This window comes from Globicephala melas, chromosome 1, assembly GCF_963455315.2.
Source record: "Globicephala melas chromosome 1, mGloMel1.2, whole genome shotgun sequence".
Classification (NCBI taxonomy): Eukaryota; Metazoa; Chordata; class Mammalia; order Artiodactyla; family Delphinidae; genus Globicephala; species Globicephala melas.
In genome coordinates, this window is record NC_083314.1 from 90,758,429 (window position 1) to 90,778,430 (window position 20,002).

The 20,002-nt window shown below is 35.2% G+C and overlaps 1 protein-coding gene across 3 annotated transcripts; it reads left to right on the plus strand.

The window, feature by feature from the left end:
• The first annotated feature begins 544 nt into the window (after positions 1 to 544).
• LRIF1 (ligand dependent nuclear receptor interacting factor 1) lies at positions 545 to 18,295 on the plus strand. Of its 3 annotated transcripts, none has more exons than XM_060301418.1 (4): positions 545 to 1,051; positions 11,856 to 13,357; positions 14,599 to 14,871; positions 15,691 to 18,294. In XM_060301418.1, the coding sequence occupies exons 2-4, from the start codon at positions 11,861 to 11,863 to the stop codon at positions 16,126 to 16,128; spliced, it is 2,208 nt and encodes a 735-aa protein (XP_060157401.1). In that variant the 5' UTR covers positions 545 to 1,051; positions 11,856 to 11,860; the 3' UTR covers positions 16,129 to 18,294. The 3 variants fall into 3 exon arrangements, with proteins under 3 accessions (XP_060157401.1, XP_060157405.1, XP_060157403.1); XM_060301420.1 differs by having other exon boundaries at positions 744 to 1,051; positions 11,848 to 13,357; positions 15,691 to 18,295; XM_060301422.1 differs by lacking the exon at positions 11,856 to 13,357 and having other exon boundaries at positions 554 to 1,051; positions 15,691 to 18,288.
• The last annotated feature ends 1,707 nt before the right edge of the window (positions 18,296 to 20,002 follow it).

Here is a 20,002-nt window from a genome sequence, read left to right on the forward strand (position 1 = left end):
TCTGCAAAGTTTTTCTCTGGAGATCCAAATAAAGATGCCAAAAAGTAAGTCTATATGGGGAATTAAACTTTTAGAGAATCAAGTAGTTAACTATATGACAATAAGTAATTTCGAGCGAGAATTAATGGTGGGGTGGAGAGAGAGATTAGGTTAAATCTCGAGGCAAAGCTTCAAGAAAGGAAAAAAACCAAGAAACCCTCAGGAAGTAGCAATAATACAGGCGCTTGCCACAGGCAGGCGTCTAAAATTTTCTCACGCCAGGAGTGCATATGGCTTCAAAAGAGCGCTCCGATGTCTTTTAAAGCACTGGCGGCAGAGGAAACTTACACTAGCGGCGAATACAAAGGCAGAAACTTTGCGATTGACCCCGGAAACATTTTATTTTGCGTAGGTATCTGGAGAATTTTCTTTGGCGATTCGTTACTTGATCCGGAAGAAGAGACAGCAAACATCACCTGCGATTGGATCGCAGCATAAGGGCGGGGCGTTAGCGAGCCATTCACCTTGGCGACCGGATGTGGCGATACCGGAAGCTGCTAGGCTGAGCTTTGCTCTCGCTGGCGGCCTCGGTGGGCGGGGTCGGCCGAGCCCGTCTGGCTTGGTCTTCACCACTGACCCGGCACCGATAGGGGCGGCACCATTAAGGCCACGCCTCCCGCGCTGATTCCCGGTGACTCTGGAGCGATGTACTAGGCGCTGAGGCGGAGACTCAGGGCTGTTTTCTCAGAGGTTAGGGACGGACCCGCCCCGTCAGCCTCTTCGATTCTTCCGGTTTCTGGTGGCTGCGCCGCCTCCATCCGAAGCCTGAGGATACGCCCTCTCGAGAGCCCGCCGTCGCTCTCCTTTCAGCTTCTAACCTCTCTGAGCTGCTACGGGGCAACTCCATCCCTACATTCTCTCTCTCTGGTTCTCGCCACTTGGAGGACCTCGGCCCCGACACTGCCCCCTTTCCTGGATGTACTGGTCCCTTCCACTCCTCTAAAATGTCCAATAACCTACAGAGGGTCTTCCTGAAACCTACAGAGGAAAAGTCAGGCAACGCCTCGCACTGGTAAGTACCGGTTTCGAAACTCCCTCGACATGGCCGCACCTCGCCCGTCTCTTAGCAGGATGTCGAGTCGGCCGTCGTTTCCTGACGTTCTGCAATTCAGATGCCTTTGATCCCGCTGGGTGAGCACTCCAGGGGAAGTTCGCGGCAGTTTGGCACTTAGAGCCCTTAGAGCACATCCCTGTCGGAAACGTAAAACCTCTTCAGAGCCTGACGCAGTCAGCCTCTGCCCTGGCTCCGCAGGACTCCAGCGTCTGAAGTTTCATAGGCTGACAGAGTAGATCTCCACGGGAGAGGAAAATCAACATGGCCGGCGCGCCTGTGTGAGCAAAATCTTCTGGAAGATTCTCGCGCACTCGCAGAAAAACACGCAGCAATCCGCGCGGATTAGCAAGTGCAGCTCAGGTGGCGCTGGACCTTCAGGGAAAATAGCTGTAATTTAAGAGAGTTAGTGAGAAGGAAAGGACATATTTTTGTGTAATTGATAAGAGTATATGAATATAGAAACCGAAAAATTGTTCTGGAATAAGGGAATCGATTTTTTTAAAATTTCGAATAATAGCTTTATTTGAAGATAAAGAAAAGTGAAGATAGAGAAATTATCATGTAAAGTTAATCCCTTCGAACAGCATATTCGAAGCAGGTGTAATGAGAATGTCGTCTCGAATTGGATGTTTATGTAGAGGAACTACATTTGTCAGGGGGAGATTCGAGTATTTCTTAGACACTTATTTGTAAATTTAGACAATAGTTTATCACTAACTCAGTGGTTTTTTTAAGCTCATATTAATCAAGAAGAAATAAAACTGGAACAAAATTGTTTGCTAAGGTAGAATATTTTAAGTTGTACTCTCCATGGTTTGTGGGTATATAATAAGCGGCGAGAAGAAAGTTAACGAGTCCCTGCAGAAGGAAAATGTGAAGAAGAAGGCATGGAAATGGAGATATAAAAATCATGGAAGAGCATTTATGATTGAAGAAAATCGGGCTCACTAGGTTTAATGCTAGCTTTGCTAGTTACTATTTGTGAGGCCAAGTGACCTGGTTTCCAGTCTGTAAATAAGAGCACCTAGAGGTATTTTAAGGATTAAAAGAATGAATATACTAAAATACTTAGTATAGGAAAAATAGAAAAGCATTATTTAAATGTTAGCTATTATTATTATCGTAAGGATACAACTTTACTTCTGTACAAATTTTAGCCCAGGAAGTAGGTAGTTACAAGTAGCTATAAAACCTAATTGTAATAAACACTTTAAAAAAGTATGCATAATATTCTAAAGAGAAATGGTCACCAAAAGTGTTGAGCTAAGACCGTATGGAAGAACTGCCAAGAAAGAACCATTGTATTTCAGATCTTAACAAGAGCCAGCTTTTGTGCATGTATGTTTTTTGTTGGCTTATTTTTGGTGGAAGTTGAAGGGGAAGGCAGAGGTAGTGCCCTGTATAGATATGCAAAAATAGAATTAGTCTTTAATGATTGTTCATTTCTTCTATCTTGTTTTAGTACCTGGATATTTTATAACATCTGATTTACCCTAATTTAACACAATTTGTTTCAGGATTGCATTCTTTTTCAATATCAGAAATTAGACAGAGTAAGAACCTTACTTTTTGTGTATTGTGTAATTTAACTCTGTTATCCAGTTTCTACTTCTTTTGGCTATCTATATTTTTAAAACATTACAAGTTGAATTCTGTTTTAGTTACATTCATCAGTTATCTGGAGTTCATTAACTCATTGGTTTATGCATTATTTTTTATCATTTTTGAATGCATTTATTTCTTCAACTCCTCGATTTTAAATCACATACTTAAGACATTTACAAGATGCTTTTCTGAAACAATTTGACATTTACTTTGGTTATTGATTGCATATTAGATTCTATTCTTTTTTATAAGCAACAATCTGCATGATGTCCAAATATACTTTTGCAAATAGTTGGATTAATGTCATCTCTTTAGTTTATTGGAAGCTTCATTTTCTTATATTTCTTATATTTTCTTATATTTTGATGGTATAAAATCATTTTTTTCATAAGTTTAGAATGACTATATGATTTTATTATTTTCTGTAGGTACTTGAATTTTTCTTGAGTTACTTCTTTCCTGCTGTAAAGTTTTTCAGTAATGTGATACAGAATGTTTATTGTTTAAAAAGTATCTCTTCATCAGTGCATAAAATGTAAAACCCAAATTTAATCTTATAATACAAAGGAAAAATCTGGAAGATATTTGTGACAGTAAACATTAAGTTTATTTAGATTTGGACTTCATATGCAAAGAGCAAAGCAGGAGTCAGAATGGTACAGTAGAGTTACAAAGACCTTGGTAGAGTTACAGAAACAAGGTAGAGTTACAGAGACCTAGGTTCATATGCTGCGTCACCACTTATTATCTGTATCGTTCAAACATTTGGTTAAAAAACGTTCACTGAGTGCCTGCTATGTGACAGACTGTGCTAAATTGAGAGGCTGACTAAAGAGTAGGATATGGGCCATGCCCATGAAAAACCTTAAGTCTGGAGGTGGATATGATGTAATACACTTTTTAATAGTGTTATGTACAGGATGATGCTGTGAGGGCATACAGAAAGGGAATTGTAGGAAAGGTTTCTGGAGTGGCTGAGTTGGGGAATGGAAGTATGAGCTATCCAATTAAAGATGAATGCAGGCTATGCCAGGAAGAGGGAATTGATTAAAAAAAACAGCAGTATGACTTATTACTAGTAATAAGTGGGATAAATAGAGAGCTCTTAAGGGTTTGCTGAGAAGATTAGACTTCATCTGTTGGAGAGCCTTCAGAGGATTTTAAGAAAAGAACTGTCATGGTCAGGTGTCGTTTTAGGTAACTGATGGCAGTGTGGATTTGGGGGTGAGGGGTCAGGCATATAAGGATTCTATTTCAGTTGTCCTTTCAGATACTCAGAGAGCCTGCACTAGCTAATGTAGAGCAAGGGTTGGATTCAAAGAAATATAGAAAGGAAAATAGGCAGACCTTGTCAGTGAACTGGCATGAAGAAAAGTGGATCAATTATGATGCCAATTTTCTGGGTAGATATTGGTAAATTAATTGAGGTTAGGAACACACCAAGAAAGCAATCAGTGAGATATTTGAATCTGAAACTCAGGCAGGGTCAGAGCTGAAAATAGAGAGTGATAGACCGTTGGCTTCTATCTGCCTTTGACCTTTTGTTCTTAAATAGGGAGATAAAATGGGTGTCCTCAGCAGGGGGCTTGGTTTGGTTAGACAGATAATGTTTCATTGTCAGTTCAGTGTGCATTTAGTTTTGTACAGTGTAAGTGTTATTATCTTAGCTTTTGTGATTTGTGTGTGTGTGTGTGTGTGTGTGTACGTGTACGTGTACGAGAGGCAGAGAGAGACACACATACCATAAGGCTAACTGAAATCTATTTCTCATTAATCTCTCAGTTTATTCATGAATTTTTGGGACCCTGTTATATTAGGGTTATGCTAAAGTAAATACAAGAAAATGCATGGGATTGCCCAAGAAAGCATGTCTCTGAATAAGTTATTTAATATTACTAAATCTTCATTTTCTCAACTATAAAATAGGAATGGCAATACCTACCTTGTTGGACTGTTTATTAGGGTTAGAGTTAATGACAACTGTTTACAATAACATATCTATTATGTATATAATATTATATGGTAAATATTATCATATATATTATTACATTATGTACTTGTGTATGTTATGTATGTACATAATGTTGAATCAGAGAGAGTAAGATGGAAGAAAGTCTCTTAGCAGTTGAAAATTTTGCAAAATTATCTACGAAATGTTCAGTAACCTGCAAAATTTTTATCATTCCATATCTAATCTGTAAATGCTTCACTCAAAATTAGAATAGTCAAAAATGTCAGAAGTTATATAATATTATAAGTATGTTTAATATATCTTTTATTAAATTTCTCACATTTTCAAAAGATTATCTGATTCATTTACTTGTTCTTGAACACCAATTATATATTTTTGTGGAAGATGATATCTAGCTTATATTGGGAGCTTATTAGAGTCCCAACCAGTTATAGCAAACCTTTACAAATGAAGAAAGATTCAAAGAGGTTAAGTAAATTTACCAAAGTCAATCAACTAATAATTGGAAGAGCCAGGATTAGAAGCCCAGAATCTTTCTAATGTATTCCTGTGTTCTCTTTTAAAGCCTTAAACTGTATTAGTTTTCCAGTGTAGTTTCTCAGTTCACATCCTAGTTGGTTTAAAGTAATTAGCATGTTGATTACTCTTCTTTTTAAGTGACCTAACCAGAGCATGGGATGCAAAGTCCGGTTTTAGTTTTAGTTCTAACCTTAACTAACAGAATATGATCTTTAAGAAAACAGAATCTTTATAGGGTTTTAGTATGTTAAGTGGAAGATCTCTTCTATAACTGAAAAATATATATATTGATTGAAGAAGTATGAATTTCACCCTGATTCATCACTTCTTTCCTTAGCATTCTGCATTTCAGTTTAATTTTTAGAACTCATTCCATTTGTTACTAGGAAATCACAGACTTTTTTAAAATCAGAGTTTGTAGGATTCAATTCAGCCAATATTGTCTACAGTGTGCCAGTTGCTCTATTAGGTGTAGAGAATATAGATATGAATAGAATAACCTACCCTTAAGGAATTTATGGTCTCTGGTAGATTGTATGAATCTCTACTGATATACTGACATAGAAGAAACTGTATTTTCCTTCCCTTTTTTGGAGGGGAAATGAAGAAGAGAGGAAAAATCCATGATTAGATTTGAAGAGTTTGTGCAATATAAATGTTTTTATAAAGCGGAAATATAGGGGCCATATAATAAAGTATGTGAATGAAGTATCAGAATTCTGTGTGATTTGTTTAACTAATATGCCAATTAAAATGTGTTTGCCCCATGCAAATAATTAATTATAAAAGCGTGTGTTCTGCTCTGTTGAAGCTTCTAATGTGTTAACCAGGTGTTACTGACAAATGAAGTACATAAACTAAATGAGACTAAACATTAAAGGTATTGAGACATTTCAATATATTTGAAATATTTGAAAGAGCTGCCTTATTTTTTATATAATTTTTTGAGGGCCTACTGTGCCTGGTATTGGAAGAACAGTTACAAAATAAATGATATAGTCTCTGACCATAATGGGTTTCAAGCTCACTGAGGAAAAAAATACTTTACTAATTTTTTAAAATTAACTAATAGATCAAAGGCCTTATAGAAGGCATTATGTAACTCCTAGCATTAGTGGCACCAATGAGAGTGCTTTAGGGATTCCAACTTGGAAGAAATTAATATGAGTTTGAGTGACTAGCAGATATTTCGTGGAGAAGATGGATTGATCCTCAGTTTATAACTATGTTTTAAATTGTTAGAGAAGAAAAAAAAAACCTTAAAGAATGCTTAGAGTAAATAATGTACATAAGACAATCCAGAATAGTAGAGACCTTTCTGGTAGGACCAGAGATTTTATGCTGAGATGTTCTAGGTGGTACTATTGTAGAGATTGGTTGGGGCTAGATTGTAGATGATTTTCATGTCAGGCTGAATTGGCAATGATGAATTACTGAAACTTTGAGCAAGGAGGTAACAGGATGAAAACAATGATTTAGTTTGCCAGAGATACATAATGATAATGGCCACAGTCAGAAAAATGAGTTTAAAAGTCAGAGCCAAACACAGGAATGAGATAATGAGGACTAGATACAAGGTGATGCGGGTCTGATGTAGCAAGTAGAAGTGGCAAAGGTGAAGAAAGAGAATATGAGTAAGAGCTGTAAAAAAGAAAAAAAAAAACTTTATGGACTTGGTGATTCATTCAGTATACATTTATTGAATGTTTATCCTTTGTAAGCATCTATACAAAGTACTATGGGTGAATTAAAGGTGAATAAAGAGGGTGGTAAAGATAGAGATTACGAGGTGATTTAAGACCTAAGTGACCTGGAAAACAGTAGTGCTGACACATGACTGGATGGTAAGATAGAGTAGTAGTTTTCAGTACAGAGTAATTTTAACTTTAAAGTAATGGTATTAAAAGTGAAAATGTTTGGTCAGACATCACAAATATGGAATTGAGGTCAATATTAGGGGATAGAATAAAAGGATATAACGTGAGAGTCATCATTGCAGAAGAGATAGTTGAAGGTAATAGTTGAAGCTTTGAACTATTACCTTGGTGCACTCTTTAAGGAAGAATGCCTTTTTTAAATTTTATTTTTTTATTGAAGTATGGTTGATTTACAAAGGAAGAATGTGTTAAAGAAGAAACAGGGTCAAGAACTGTACTTTGGGGAGAAGTCATAGTTGGATACTTAAAATGCAGAAAATGAATAAGAAAGGGAACATTAAGAAAGACAAGAAATATTGTACACAATGGAAATCGTAGTAGAAAGAGGTTCAAGATGGAGGGATAATTAACTACCAGTGCTAATTTCAGCAGAGAGCACCTAGGGAATGAGTATAGAGTAAAGCCAGATTTAACTGTGTGGACATATTTCATAATCTTTGAGAATAAGGTGTCATAGAATAATGGGAAAGAAAATAGATTGCAGAAGACAGTGGGCTTCAAGACAACTTTTTGGCATATCAGTGACAGAAAGTTGGTAGATGGTCCTAATTATGGTTCATTAATACCATCTACCAACTTTCTGTCACTGAACTTGGCACCCACATCCCAATCTTCTCTCTAATCCTACATAACTTTAGCATCTGTGTGGATAACCTCTTTGTCACCTGGTCTTTCAGTACAAAGATCTTTTTCCTCAGTGTTTTCTCCATTCTATCACCAGCTATCCACTTCTATAGTTCTTGTTATCAGATGAAATTGCTGCATCTACAAAATTCTTGATTTAGGCATCCTGCTTTCCAAACACCAGTTCCTATATTTTAGCTTAGTTGTTTAAGTATTCCCACTCTGACTGTTCTTTATCTGGCCCTCAGTCCATTCCCTTTATTTTCTCCCTATACATTAGCCTTTTATGTTCTCATTTCCTTCCCATCTAGTATAGTTTCTATATTTCATCATTTGGTAATTTTTTTCAGTACCCTAAAATCTTTTGCTCCTCTTTGATTTTTGTTATACCCTTCTGAAGCCACCCCAGTCTTGGATGAACTCAGTGATTTACTTTCTCTGCCTATACCTGGTGAAACAGGGAGACTCTCATGAGCACAGGTTGGTATTACTATGAATTCATGATCATTACCTATCTCCCTGGGCCATCAACCCTGCCTGATGACTGATATTTTCTGAGGTCAGCTTATTTTTTCACAAAGACTGTTTCAAATCTTTTTGATTATCCTCAAATCTCTCCCTGTTTTTGCTCTTCTTAGCAATTGATGTCATATCCTTATTTCACAGTGCAAGTAAAAGCCACTAGATCAGAATTACCTCAACCTTCTAACACCAAAGCTTTAAATTTACCTGCAAATGCACCTAACCTCTCTTCCAGTTCCAATGAAAGGACATACTTCTCCAGCTCTCTTTAAGGTTCAGTCCCTTCAGCTGTCTTATGGTCTCAATTTCCTACCTCCTTTTCAAACTTTACATTATTAATTACCCCTCTTTCTCCTTTATTACCAGTCTCTTCCTTTCGTTGACTCACATGAGCATTTATGCTCTAGTTCACCTAACATTAAAAAAAAAAAGAAAAAAAGAAAAGATCTTTTCTTTGACCCCATTTAATTTCCAGCTGCTTTCCAGTTTTTCTCTTCCTCTTACAGTCAAAGTTCATAAAAGAGTTGTCTATCCTTTTTGTCTTCATATTCACTCCTACCAACTTCTTTCCTCACCAAACTGCTCTTTTAAAGCCATCAATGATCCTCATGCCCTTAATTCCAGTATACATTTTAAACCTGCATCCTACTTGGCCTCTCAGAAACTTTCAATAGAATTGCCCAATTTTTTTGAAACTCTCTCTTCCTTTGGCTTCCATTGCATCAGAATCTCTTGATTTTCTTTCTACCACTCAAAGAAAGTGGGAAGCTGATGAAATGTTTTAAGCTGGGAAGGGCTGGCGTTAGAGTGCTGAGTAATTTTAAAAGGAGATGGTAGACTGAAGAAAAGACCAGTTATGAAGCTACCATAATAGACCAAGCCAGAGATGGACTAGAGTGGGAACAATTGATTTGTAAACGATTGAATAGGTCAAGAGAAATTTAGGAGTTAATATCAACAGGATTTTGTGATAGGTTGAATACAGATGGTAAGAAAGTTGGAATTACTTGTTCAGATTTAGGCATCTAAGATAGTTCGGATGCCATTTACTGAAGGAAGAACACTGGAAAAGACCATGTTGAGTTTTAGGTGCATTTGAGATTCTGAATGGAAATGTCAAGAGAGAAGTTGGACATATAAGCCTGAATCTCAAAGGAGCTATTATAACTATTTGAATTGTTGATATATAAATGGTAGTTTAGTTGAAATCATGCATATAGAATAAATCATCTGGGGGAAAGCTTACAGAGTAAGAAGAGAATAATTTACTCTAAGCTTTGGTGAATTCCAACATTTTAAGGTTGATTCAAGCAGAATGAGTTGGCAAAGAAGACTGAGGAGTCACTACAGGGATAGAAGTATGTCATATCTAGGAAACCTTGGGAAGAAAATGTTTAAAGAAAAGGAGTGAGCATTTTTGTACTCTTCCAAGTACATCATTTATCTCAATAAAAATTGCCTATTTACATGTCCATGTACCCAGCATTTTAAGTTCTTTTAGGGATTGTGGGTTGAACTAGTTTAGAGGCTAGCAAACATTTTCTGTAAAGGACCAGATAGTAAATGTTTAGACTTTATAGGCCATGTGATCTTTGCTGCAACTACTTAACTCTGTTGTTGCAGCAGAAAGCAGCCATGTACAATACATAAAAAATGTGTGTGACTGTGTACTAATAAAACTTTATTTATGGATACAGAGTTTTGAAACTCATAATTTTCATATATCACAAAATGTTATTTTTGTGATTTTTTTAAATTAAAATATAAAGACCATTCTTAGCTTGTGTACTATACAAAAACAGGGAGAGGGCCAGACTTGGCCCCAGGCTGTAGCTTACTGAGCTACATAACTGAGTCTGGTGCCTAAACCATAACAGACACTCAGTAAATTTTGGTTTAATAAATTAAGTTCTGATCCAGTTTATATTTGCTTTTTGGGGGATAGGGAGGAGGTGAAGGTGAGTTTTCTTCTTCAACCTGTCAAAGCAAGAATTCATACTTTTCTTTATGTTTATACTTCTTTAGAGATTAACTTTTAATTTATTGAAAGTAAATATAACATTTTGAAGTGCTATCAAAGGGCCAGAAAACTTTTAAATATTTATAAGTATATAATTATGTTATTTGGGGTTGCAAAAAGGTAAAACTAAATCCAGTGCTTCCTAAGATGCATAGAATTTTTGGCTTTGATTTGTATTAATACCTGAAGCTTTAAAAACACCTATAGGCAGAAAAACACACCTTTACACTACTGAGAATTCTAATTATTATTATTTTTCATTCTTAAATTTTTTTCATTTAATCTTAGCCATGTAAGGCCATATTGGGTCTATAGGACATGGACTCTGTACCCATATTGCTGGAATTTAGTATGAGAGACAATATGTAGACCAGTGGAAAAAATCCATTAATATATGATGACAACTTATGATATGTACCATGAAGGAAACTAACAGATGTAATATTATTACCTGTGAAGGAAGAGCAAGGGTAGTTAAGGTGGCCAGAGAATGTATCCTCTGGGAAGTATCATTTATGTTGAGAGTTGAGTATATGGGTGGGTGAAGAATAAGTAGCATGTGTGACTACCCTGAGTCCCATGAGGGTTTAGTATTTTCCAAGAACTGAAGGATGGTTTCAGGATAACTTGAGGTGTCTGCATTTAAGTAATCTACAAATAATTGATTGTACAAACAGATACAGATTAGTATTGGATTTTTTTAAAAAAATCAGATAATCTGTGCTAAGTAATAGCTAATAACTTTTAATAGAATCAAAATAGGCTAAGTTAAAAAAATTATTGACTTCCAGTGTATTCCACATTCACTGAAAACCATTCAGCTGAAATGATGTTGCTATTATAAATATGGGTTGACTGACAATTGGAACTAATATGAGTAATTGCCATACTAAGAGCTATTTAACACCAAACATCAAACATGCTGGAACAATAAATCAAAGAAGAAACTAGTTCCTACATGAGTAACTCAGTTTAGTCTCCAGAAATGTGGCAAACTAAGGTATCATCTTAAGAGATGCCTTAAGCAAAAGAATGGCTGACAGTAGAACTTGTCATTATCAGTGGGAAGAATACAGAACAGATTGGGTAGGGGGAGAAAAAAGTGAGGGAAATAGAATAAGCATAAATGGAGGTAAAATAAGAATCCTGGTCAATAATAGTAAAGGAGAAGGACTAGAGGAAAGAATTTAAGGAAAAGAAGGAAGGATGCTAATAGTTTAAGAGGAGCATATTCTAGTAGCTGAAATTTTATACAGGGTAAAACTTAGAAAAGTCTACTTTTAGGAATAAATGCTAATATCTTATACCCATTGCCTAATCATGTGAGGAGATCTATATCAAAGCTGACCATACCTTTGATTATCTCTTCTACTTCTTCAAACTCTTTCTTTTGCAGTATTTCACTTTGAAAACTCAAAGTGACAAATTACATACTTATGTTATTATATTTTATAAATTTTTATTTTTAAAACATAGTGTTTGCAAATACTTGTTTTTAAATAAAATGTATATACCATGTAGTATGTTGTATTTATTTACTCGATGTTCTTTTAAGTGTTTCAGGCTGCATGTACCAAGTAGTTCAGACGATTGGCTCGGATGGAAAAAATCTTCTGCAATTACTTCCAATTCCTAATTCCTCTGGAAATCTTATACCACTAGTTCAATCTACAGTCATGTCTGATGCTTTGAAAGGGAATACAGGAAATCCAGTTCAAGTTACTTTTCAGACTCAGATTTCCAGCTCCTCCACAAGTGCATCAGTTCAATTGCCCATTTTTCAGCCAGCCAGTTCTTCAAACTATTTTCTTACAAGAACAGTAGACACAGCAGAAAAAGTTAGAGTTACTTCTGTGGGAACTGAAAATTTTACCTCATCAGTTTCTAAAGTTCAGAGGCATGGTGTGAAAATTGATGGACTCACCATGCAAACGTTTGCTGTTTCTCCCTCCTCAACACAAAATGATTCATCTTATATTTTAGTAAATACCCAGAGTCTTCCAATGACTGTGAAGTCTCCGGTTTTGCCTTCTGGGCATCATTTACAGATTCCAGCCCATGCTGAAGTGAAATCTGTACCAGCGTCTTCATTGCCTCCTTCAGTTCAGCAAAAGATACTTGCAACTGCAACCACAAGTACCTCAGGAACAGTTGAGGCCTCCCAAATACCAACTGTTATTTATGTATCTCCTGTAAATACAGTGAAAAATGTAGTTACCAAGAACTTTCAAAACATTTACCCAAAACCTGTTACAGAAATAGCAAAGCCAATGATACTAAACACCACACAGATTCCAATGAATGTTGCTAAAGAGACACAATTAAAAGGTGGTCAGCATTCTCAAGCTGCTCCAGTGAAATGGATTTTTCAAGAGAATCTACAGCCTTGCACTCCATCTCTTGTTCCTGTTAAATCTTCAAATAATGTGGCTTCAAAGATTTTAAAAACTTTTGTAGATAGGAAAAGTTTGGGAGATAATACTGTAAATTTGCCACCATTGAGTACCATCAGTCCTAGTGGGACACAATCCAAAAGTATGCCTATTAAAGATAATGCTTTGGTTATGTTTAATGGGAAAGTCTATCTATTGGCTAAAAAGGGGACAGATGTTTTGCCATCACAAATTGACCAAGAGAATTCTGTTTCTCCTGATATTCCACCAAGAAAAGATACATCACAGATAGTAAGTTCAAGTCCAGTCACAGAAATATCCAGAGAGGTTGTAAGTATTGTTTTGGCTAAAAGTAAATCTTCCCAGATGGAGACAAAATCACTTTCAAATACCCAGCTTGCTTCCATGGCCAATCTAAGGGCAGAGAAGAATAAGAAAGTGGAGAAACCATCTCTTTCTACCCCAAACCCACATAGTATGAACCAATCCATTAACTACTTAAAGCACAGTAAGACTTTATTCTCAAAGCCAGACTTTCCAGATGGATTTAGTACAGGACAAAATTCCCCCAGAAAAGGAAATATCATCCACAGCATAGAGAAAATAAGTTCCTCTGTTGATGCAACAACTGTTACTTCACAACAGTGTGTTTTCAGAGACCAAGAACCAAAGGTAATTTTCCCATGTTAGGGTGTTCTTTTTATCTATGTATATAGAAAATTTTTCTTTCTTAATTCTCAAAGTTAGTTATCTATGATACCTCTCTTTCCCTCCTCTCCCATCCTCCTCTTCATCACACACATACCATACGCACATGAATGCTTAATTAAGTCAAAGCTTTCATCTGAAGGAAATGTTTGAGGAGTGTAATAGAGAGAGCTGAAGCAGTATTTTTCTCTAGAATCATTTGGCATGCCAAGTCTTCAAAGCAAAATTAAACAAACAAATCACAGAGCAACAAGATTTAGAAGAGTTGGAGAAGGATAATGTGAATTCAAAGCTTAGTAAAATTTTGTGTGTGTGTATATATATATGTATATACATATATATATACACACACACATACTTATCTTTGTACACATACATATACATGCATACATATATACTTAAGAGCTTACTTTTAGTATATGAAGAGATTAATATTATGCACAGAGCAGTGCTGGGATTTGTTTGTTTGTTTTGTGGTGGTAGGGAGATATCTGGCAAGTTTTTTAGGTAGACGGTAGAAGGGGCAGGACATGGCTAATTAATACCTTTCAGTCATTTGTGGAAGAAGAATTTATCAACATCTTGATTGGGTTGTTTGGTTGTTTTTTGTGTTTTTAGTATACAAGTCTCCTGTTCCTCTTTTTAGTCCTTCTTTCTGAATCATTCAATTACTCAACATATCCACATAGTTATCCTTCTGTTCTACTTAAGATGTACATGTGTAATCACTAAATATTTGTACCCACATTTTCCTTCTTAGAGGTCTACTTAATAATGTTCAGTATTTCTCCCCTTCAGTACAGAATTCAATGAACTCCAGAGATGTAAGGAGGTAAATTCTGATTAAGTACAAATTGATTAAAGCTATAAGAGTTTTCCAAAAGATGACAATTTCCAACATGATGTTATATTGATTATTTTTAACTTGTCATTAGTCTGTATTCTCATTTCATTTGTTTGAGAATTAACTACCTGTTACTTTCCTAGTACAAGAAAGTAAAATTGTAGGAGAACATTTTGGTTTTGCTCAGTTAAGTTCAGCTTTTCAAGTGTGGGTGGTAAGGCAAGAGTAATACAATCCAATCATTTAGGACTTTAAAGCATAGCATTTTAAGTAAGATGAGGTAATCACTTAGTTGCTAGTCTGATAAAATAGCTTAAGTAATTGGCAGTATTGTTTGTGTGTTTTCTTTTCCTATTTCCAGATCCAGAATGAGATGGCATCAACATTAGAAAAAGTTACTCAAGAAAGAAATGACAAGAACAATTCCCAAGGAAGAAGCAATAAGGCATCATATCTGAACAATGATGCTGAACTTAGAAAGATATTTGGTCTTACTAAAGATTTGAGCGTGTGCCTTACTCGGATTCCTCACCATTTGGGCTCTGGAGGAGGTTTTGATTCCTTTAGCTGTTTGGTGAAAAGTGATACTTACAAAGAGACAGAGTTTATAGTGAAGGAGGAAGGGAGAAAACAGGTAATAGATTTTAAAGTGTCCTTTGTAGGTACTCCAAAGATATATGAATGTATTAATTTTCTTGATTTTTTTTTAGTCTTGTGCATTAATATGAATGATAGTTGTTACCAAATTTGCATGTATATGTATTATACTAAAACAATGTTAAGAAGAACCATATATGCACAGGTAAAAATGCGTCCCCAGTTAATTAAAAATGTTGCTTTAGGGAATTCCCTACCAATCTAGTGGTTAGGACTCCGAGCTCTCACTGCTGAGGGTCCCAGTTCAATTCCTGGTCAGGGAACTAAGATCCCACAAGCCACAAGGCATGGCCAAAAAAAATAAAAAAGGAAAAGAAAAGAAAAGAAATGACAGAAATGCAGGGAAAATATAAGCATGCAGATACTCACTGAAGTATTACTTTAATTTAAACATCTTAAGAAATCTACACAATAATGATGAAAATAAAATCCCTATAACTTTGCTTACTGTCATTCTACTTATAAATATTTCATTATTGTATAATATCCTGAACTTCAGATCTGAAACCGGTCAACCTTTCCCAGTGATAATCTTCCCTATGTGCCTACTCTGCAGAGGAGAAAATAAATAAATAAATTCTGTTTCTTATGCTCTTCACATATGGTTGTTAGGTTTGCATAGTAGATCAATATAGCTTCTAATATTTGACTTAAGCAGGAATATGTGAATTATATTTTGTTGAGTTGAATTTAATGGCTAAATATTTGTATCTGCAAACTTTGTTAAATTCGAGAGCACACTATTCAGCAATAATATTTTGTTTTTCTTTTGGAATCTTACTCAACATTGCAACAGGGTTTTGGTAAGAAAAGAAAAGCAAAAACCAATAAGAAGATGGATCACACAAAGAAGAGAAGAACTGAGAGTGTTTATAACACAACTGTAAATGGAGGAACTAATGTCACCAGTTCCCAACTCGTTAGCAGTATTTTACCAACTTCAAATGTATCACACCATAACATTCTCAGAGGCTGCAACAAAACCAGGGAAGAGAAGAGATCTGAGGTAGAACACTCTACCCATGGGAATGAAGAGAAAGGCACACTGAGTTCAAATACAGCTTTTGAGCAAAGCCATTCCTTCAATAAAAACTATACTGAAGATATTTTCCCCATGACACCACCAGAGTTAGAAGAAACCATTAGAGATGAAAAAATAAGAAGACTTAAGCAGGTGCTGAGAGAAAAAGAAGCAGCTCTTGAAGAAATGCGTATGAAGATGAGCCAAAAATAATGAAATGTTGCTATATGTAAAGACCAGTGAAATAGCTGTGTTTTTTCATATACTTTTGCATTAAGTTAATTATAGATGCATTCTGAAAGCGTCTTTGAATATTAAACTTGTCTTTTCATCAGTTGATTATCAAATTTTATTTAAGGAATACAGAAAAGGTTGATTATATGACTTTTGTGAATAATCTCATGGGGTATCTGAATCTTTGTCTAGATACCTCTTTTTGGAAGGAAAAATTTTCTATTTTTCTATTACTTTAACTTGAATTCCCCAAGTTTGAATATTTGTTATTGTTTGTACATTTAGCTAAATTGCTCAGATGTTATTCCAACAATAGGTAATTATTGTGTACTTTTTAAATTATACAATCCAACAGAGGAAATCAGCTCTAAACTTAGCTTTTCCAATGGGCTTGTATATCTATATGTCTCTTTACCCATAAATGATACATTCTCACCATTGTTGTAAGATTTTTTTTTAATTTCATGAAAGAAAATGTATTATAGCAGCATTATTTAAAAATTCAAACATTTCTCAAGAGTGAGGGACATTTGTTTTATAACCTTTACAAAGTAGTTTCATATAATACAAAATGGGTTTTAGAATTCAGGCTATATAGTGTATTGTTTGCTTAAAGTGATATGTTATTATTCCTAGGCAAATGCTTCCTTTTTTTGTGGGGGGGGGGAATTTGTACATATGTGACTTGGATTGTGTGAAAAGTAAATATGAACATGGCCACATTTAATACTTTTTAAAGTGGTAAAGTGTAGTTTTTCATAATAGAGGCAGACATTTTCCTATCTGGTTATCTTTGATTTAGCGAGTTGGAGAATGGTGTAGAGATGGGGATTAAGGGGGAGGAAAGGGTTATTTTTTTAAAAAAATGATTAACAAATTCCTGGAATAGTGTTGGTCAAATAAAACCTGGACATTGGCAACAAAATAGAAAACAATAAGTCAGAAAATACTGAGAAGGAGTAGAACAAATGCAAACTGAGCATCAGCTAGATTCTCTTGCCTTTTTGGGTTTTTGTAACAGCTTTATTAAGATAATTTGTATATCATAAAGTTCACCCTTTTGAAGTGTACAACTCAGTGGTGGTTATATTCACAGAGTTGTGCAACCATCAACATGATCTAATTAGAACATTTTCATTACCTCCAAAAAACCTCATACCCATTAGCAGTCACTCCCCAGACCCTCCTTCCCCCAGCCGTTGGCAACCACCAACACTTTCTGTCTCTATAAATTTGCCTGTTTGGGATATTCATATGCATGGAATGAATCATTCAATATATGTCCCTTTGTGACTGGTTTCTTTCACTTAGCTTAATGTTTTCAAGTTTCATCTGTGTTGTGGCATGTATTAGTATGTAATTCTTTAATTGCTGAGTAATATTCCACTGTATGGATATAACACACTTTATCATTCATTTGTCTATGGACATTTTGGTTGTGTACACATTTGGCTACTAGGATGTTATGTTGCTGTGTTGCTCTGAACGTTTGGGTATATGTTTTGGTGTGGACATAATGTTTTCAAATCTCTTGGGTATATACCTAGGAGTGTAATTGCTGGTCATACCCTAACTCATTGAGGAACTGCCAAACTATTCCAGGCAGATGTTTCTCCCCCTACTCCACCAAAATGGATCTTGTTAACGACACCAGTGACTTCCATGTTGCTAGATGCAGTGGTCAATTGTCAGTCTTAATTTATCTATCAGTGGGAATATAATTTCATGAATTATTACCTCCTTTGAAAAAATTTTAAACATTTTATAAAAGAACCAGTACATGTCCATTGTGGGAAAATTGAAAATACAAACTAAAATATTAAAAATTCACTTTCCCATCAAGCTAAAACATTAAATTTGGGGGCTAGGAGATACATAGTTAAAGGCTATCAGTAAATAGATATTATTTGAAGTCATAGGTCTGGAAAACTTCACTTAGGGAAACAGTATAAACAGAGAAGTTAAAATGGTGGGCTCATGTCAGACTACATTTAAAGGTTGGAAAAAGGGCAATCTCAAATGAATTTTGAGGATTGGAAGATTATTGAATGAATTGTATTTACAAATCCTTGAATAGTGCTTGACACATAGCAATGTATCAATGTTTGTTAAATAAAATAAATTCAACTAAAATCATCCTAATAGACATGTTGCATCCATTTTCATTTCATTTCATTTTCTTACCTTCTCCTTTTGATGTTTTCTGCTTCTTTTACTATTAAGGCTTTGCTGCTCATGGAATCATCAAGCACCACATTTCTTCTGATAATAAATTCCATGGTATGGAAATGTGGCTTGAATTCTTTATAGCAAAATTCTCAAAATTTGTTTATACTGATGGTCTCAAACTCCTACTTCTCACTCTGAAATTCTCTCAAATTAGGGTTTTGTCTTGACCACTCCACTAAACCTGTTTTTCTCAAGGTGTTCAACAATCAACATATTGCTAAATCTAATGGTCAGTTCTTAGTCTTTATCTTATTTGACCTGTCAGTAGCATTTGACACTTTTTATAAGTCTGTCATTGAAATTTGTTCTTCACTTTGCTACCAAGACACCATATTCTTGATTTCCTACTACCTTATTGGTTGCTCCTTAGTCCCTGGTTGATTCCTTCCCTTCTCCATGATCCATAATATTGGAGTTACATACAGCTCAGTCCTTGTATGTCTTTTATTTTATACCTATATTCAGTCATGATGGTCTCACCTAGTTCTCATGGATCAAATTACCATCCATATTCAGGAACTCTCTTCTGAACTTCAACATCGTGTATCCAACCACCTTCTTGACATTTCTATTTAGAAGTCCAGTGGGCATCTCAAAATTAACACAGGCCAAACCTACGTTCTAATTATCCACACCCACAATTTGCCTCAACCAAGATCTTCTTTATCTCAGTTAATGACAAATTCAGGCTTCCACTTGTTCAAGTGTACACACTTGGAGTAAACCTCGATTTTTCTTTTTCTCATGCCCTAGTCTGTTAGGAAATTTTCTCCATTTACCTGGAATCTGATCATTATTTACCACCTCTACTGTGACAACCTTGCATTATCTCTCATTTGGATTATTGAAAGCACCAACTGTCTCCCTGCTTCCATCAGTGTCCTCCGACAACCTTTATTTATCACGATAGCCAAGTAATTTTGTTAAATGTATAAGTAATGAGGGGGAAAGGAAAAAAAACAGAATAGAAAAATGGGAAAACTATATGAACAATTTATGATAAAATATATAATAATGACCTTCAAACATGAAAAATATTCAAATTCACTGGAAATTGGGTAAATGCAAATTAACACCACTCAGCATTTTTCATTAGAATGGAAAATATTTATGAATGTGGAAACATTATTTTGGCAAGACTGTGAAGAAATAGACTTGTTTATACGTTGCTGATGGCAATACAAATTGGTACGATTTTTCTGGAGGAAAATTTCATGGTGTCTAACAAAATTACATATGTATTTACCTTTCAACCAATGGGACCAGCAATTCTGTTTCTAAGAATCTATCCTGAAGATATACCTCCAACAATATTAAAATATATATACAGAAATATATTAATTACAATATTGTTTTTAATTACAAAGTATTGGAAACAACCTAAATACCCATTCATAGGAAAGTGGTTGAAAAAACCATGATATGTATACACAGTGGAATGAGGAAGAGCTTTATGAACTGATATGAAGTGATTTCTAAGACATACTATAAAATGAGAAATAGCAAAGCACAAAAGAGTATAGCATGCTACCCTTCATATAAGAAAGAAGAGCTATAAGAAAATACACAAACATCTGTTTATTTGTACAAAAAAAATACAGGAAGGATAAACCAAAAGCTAACA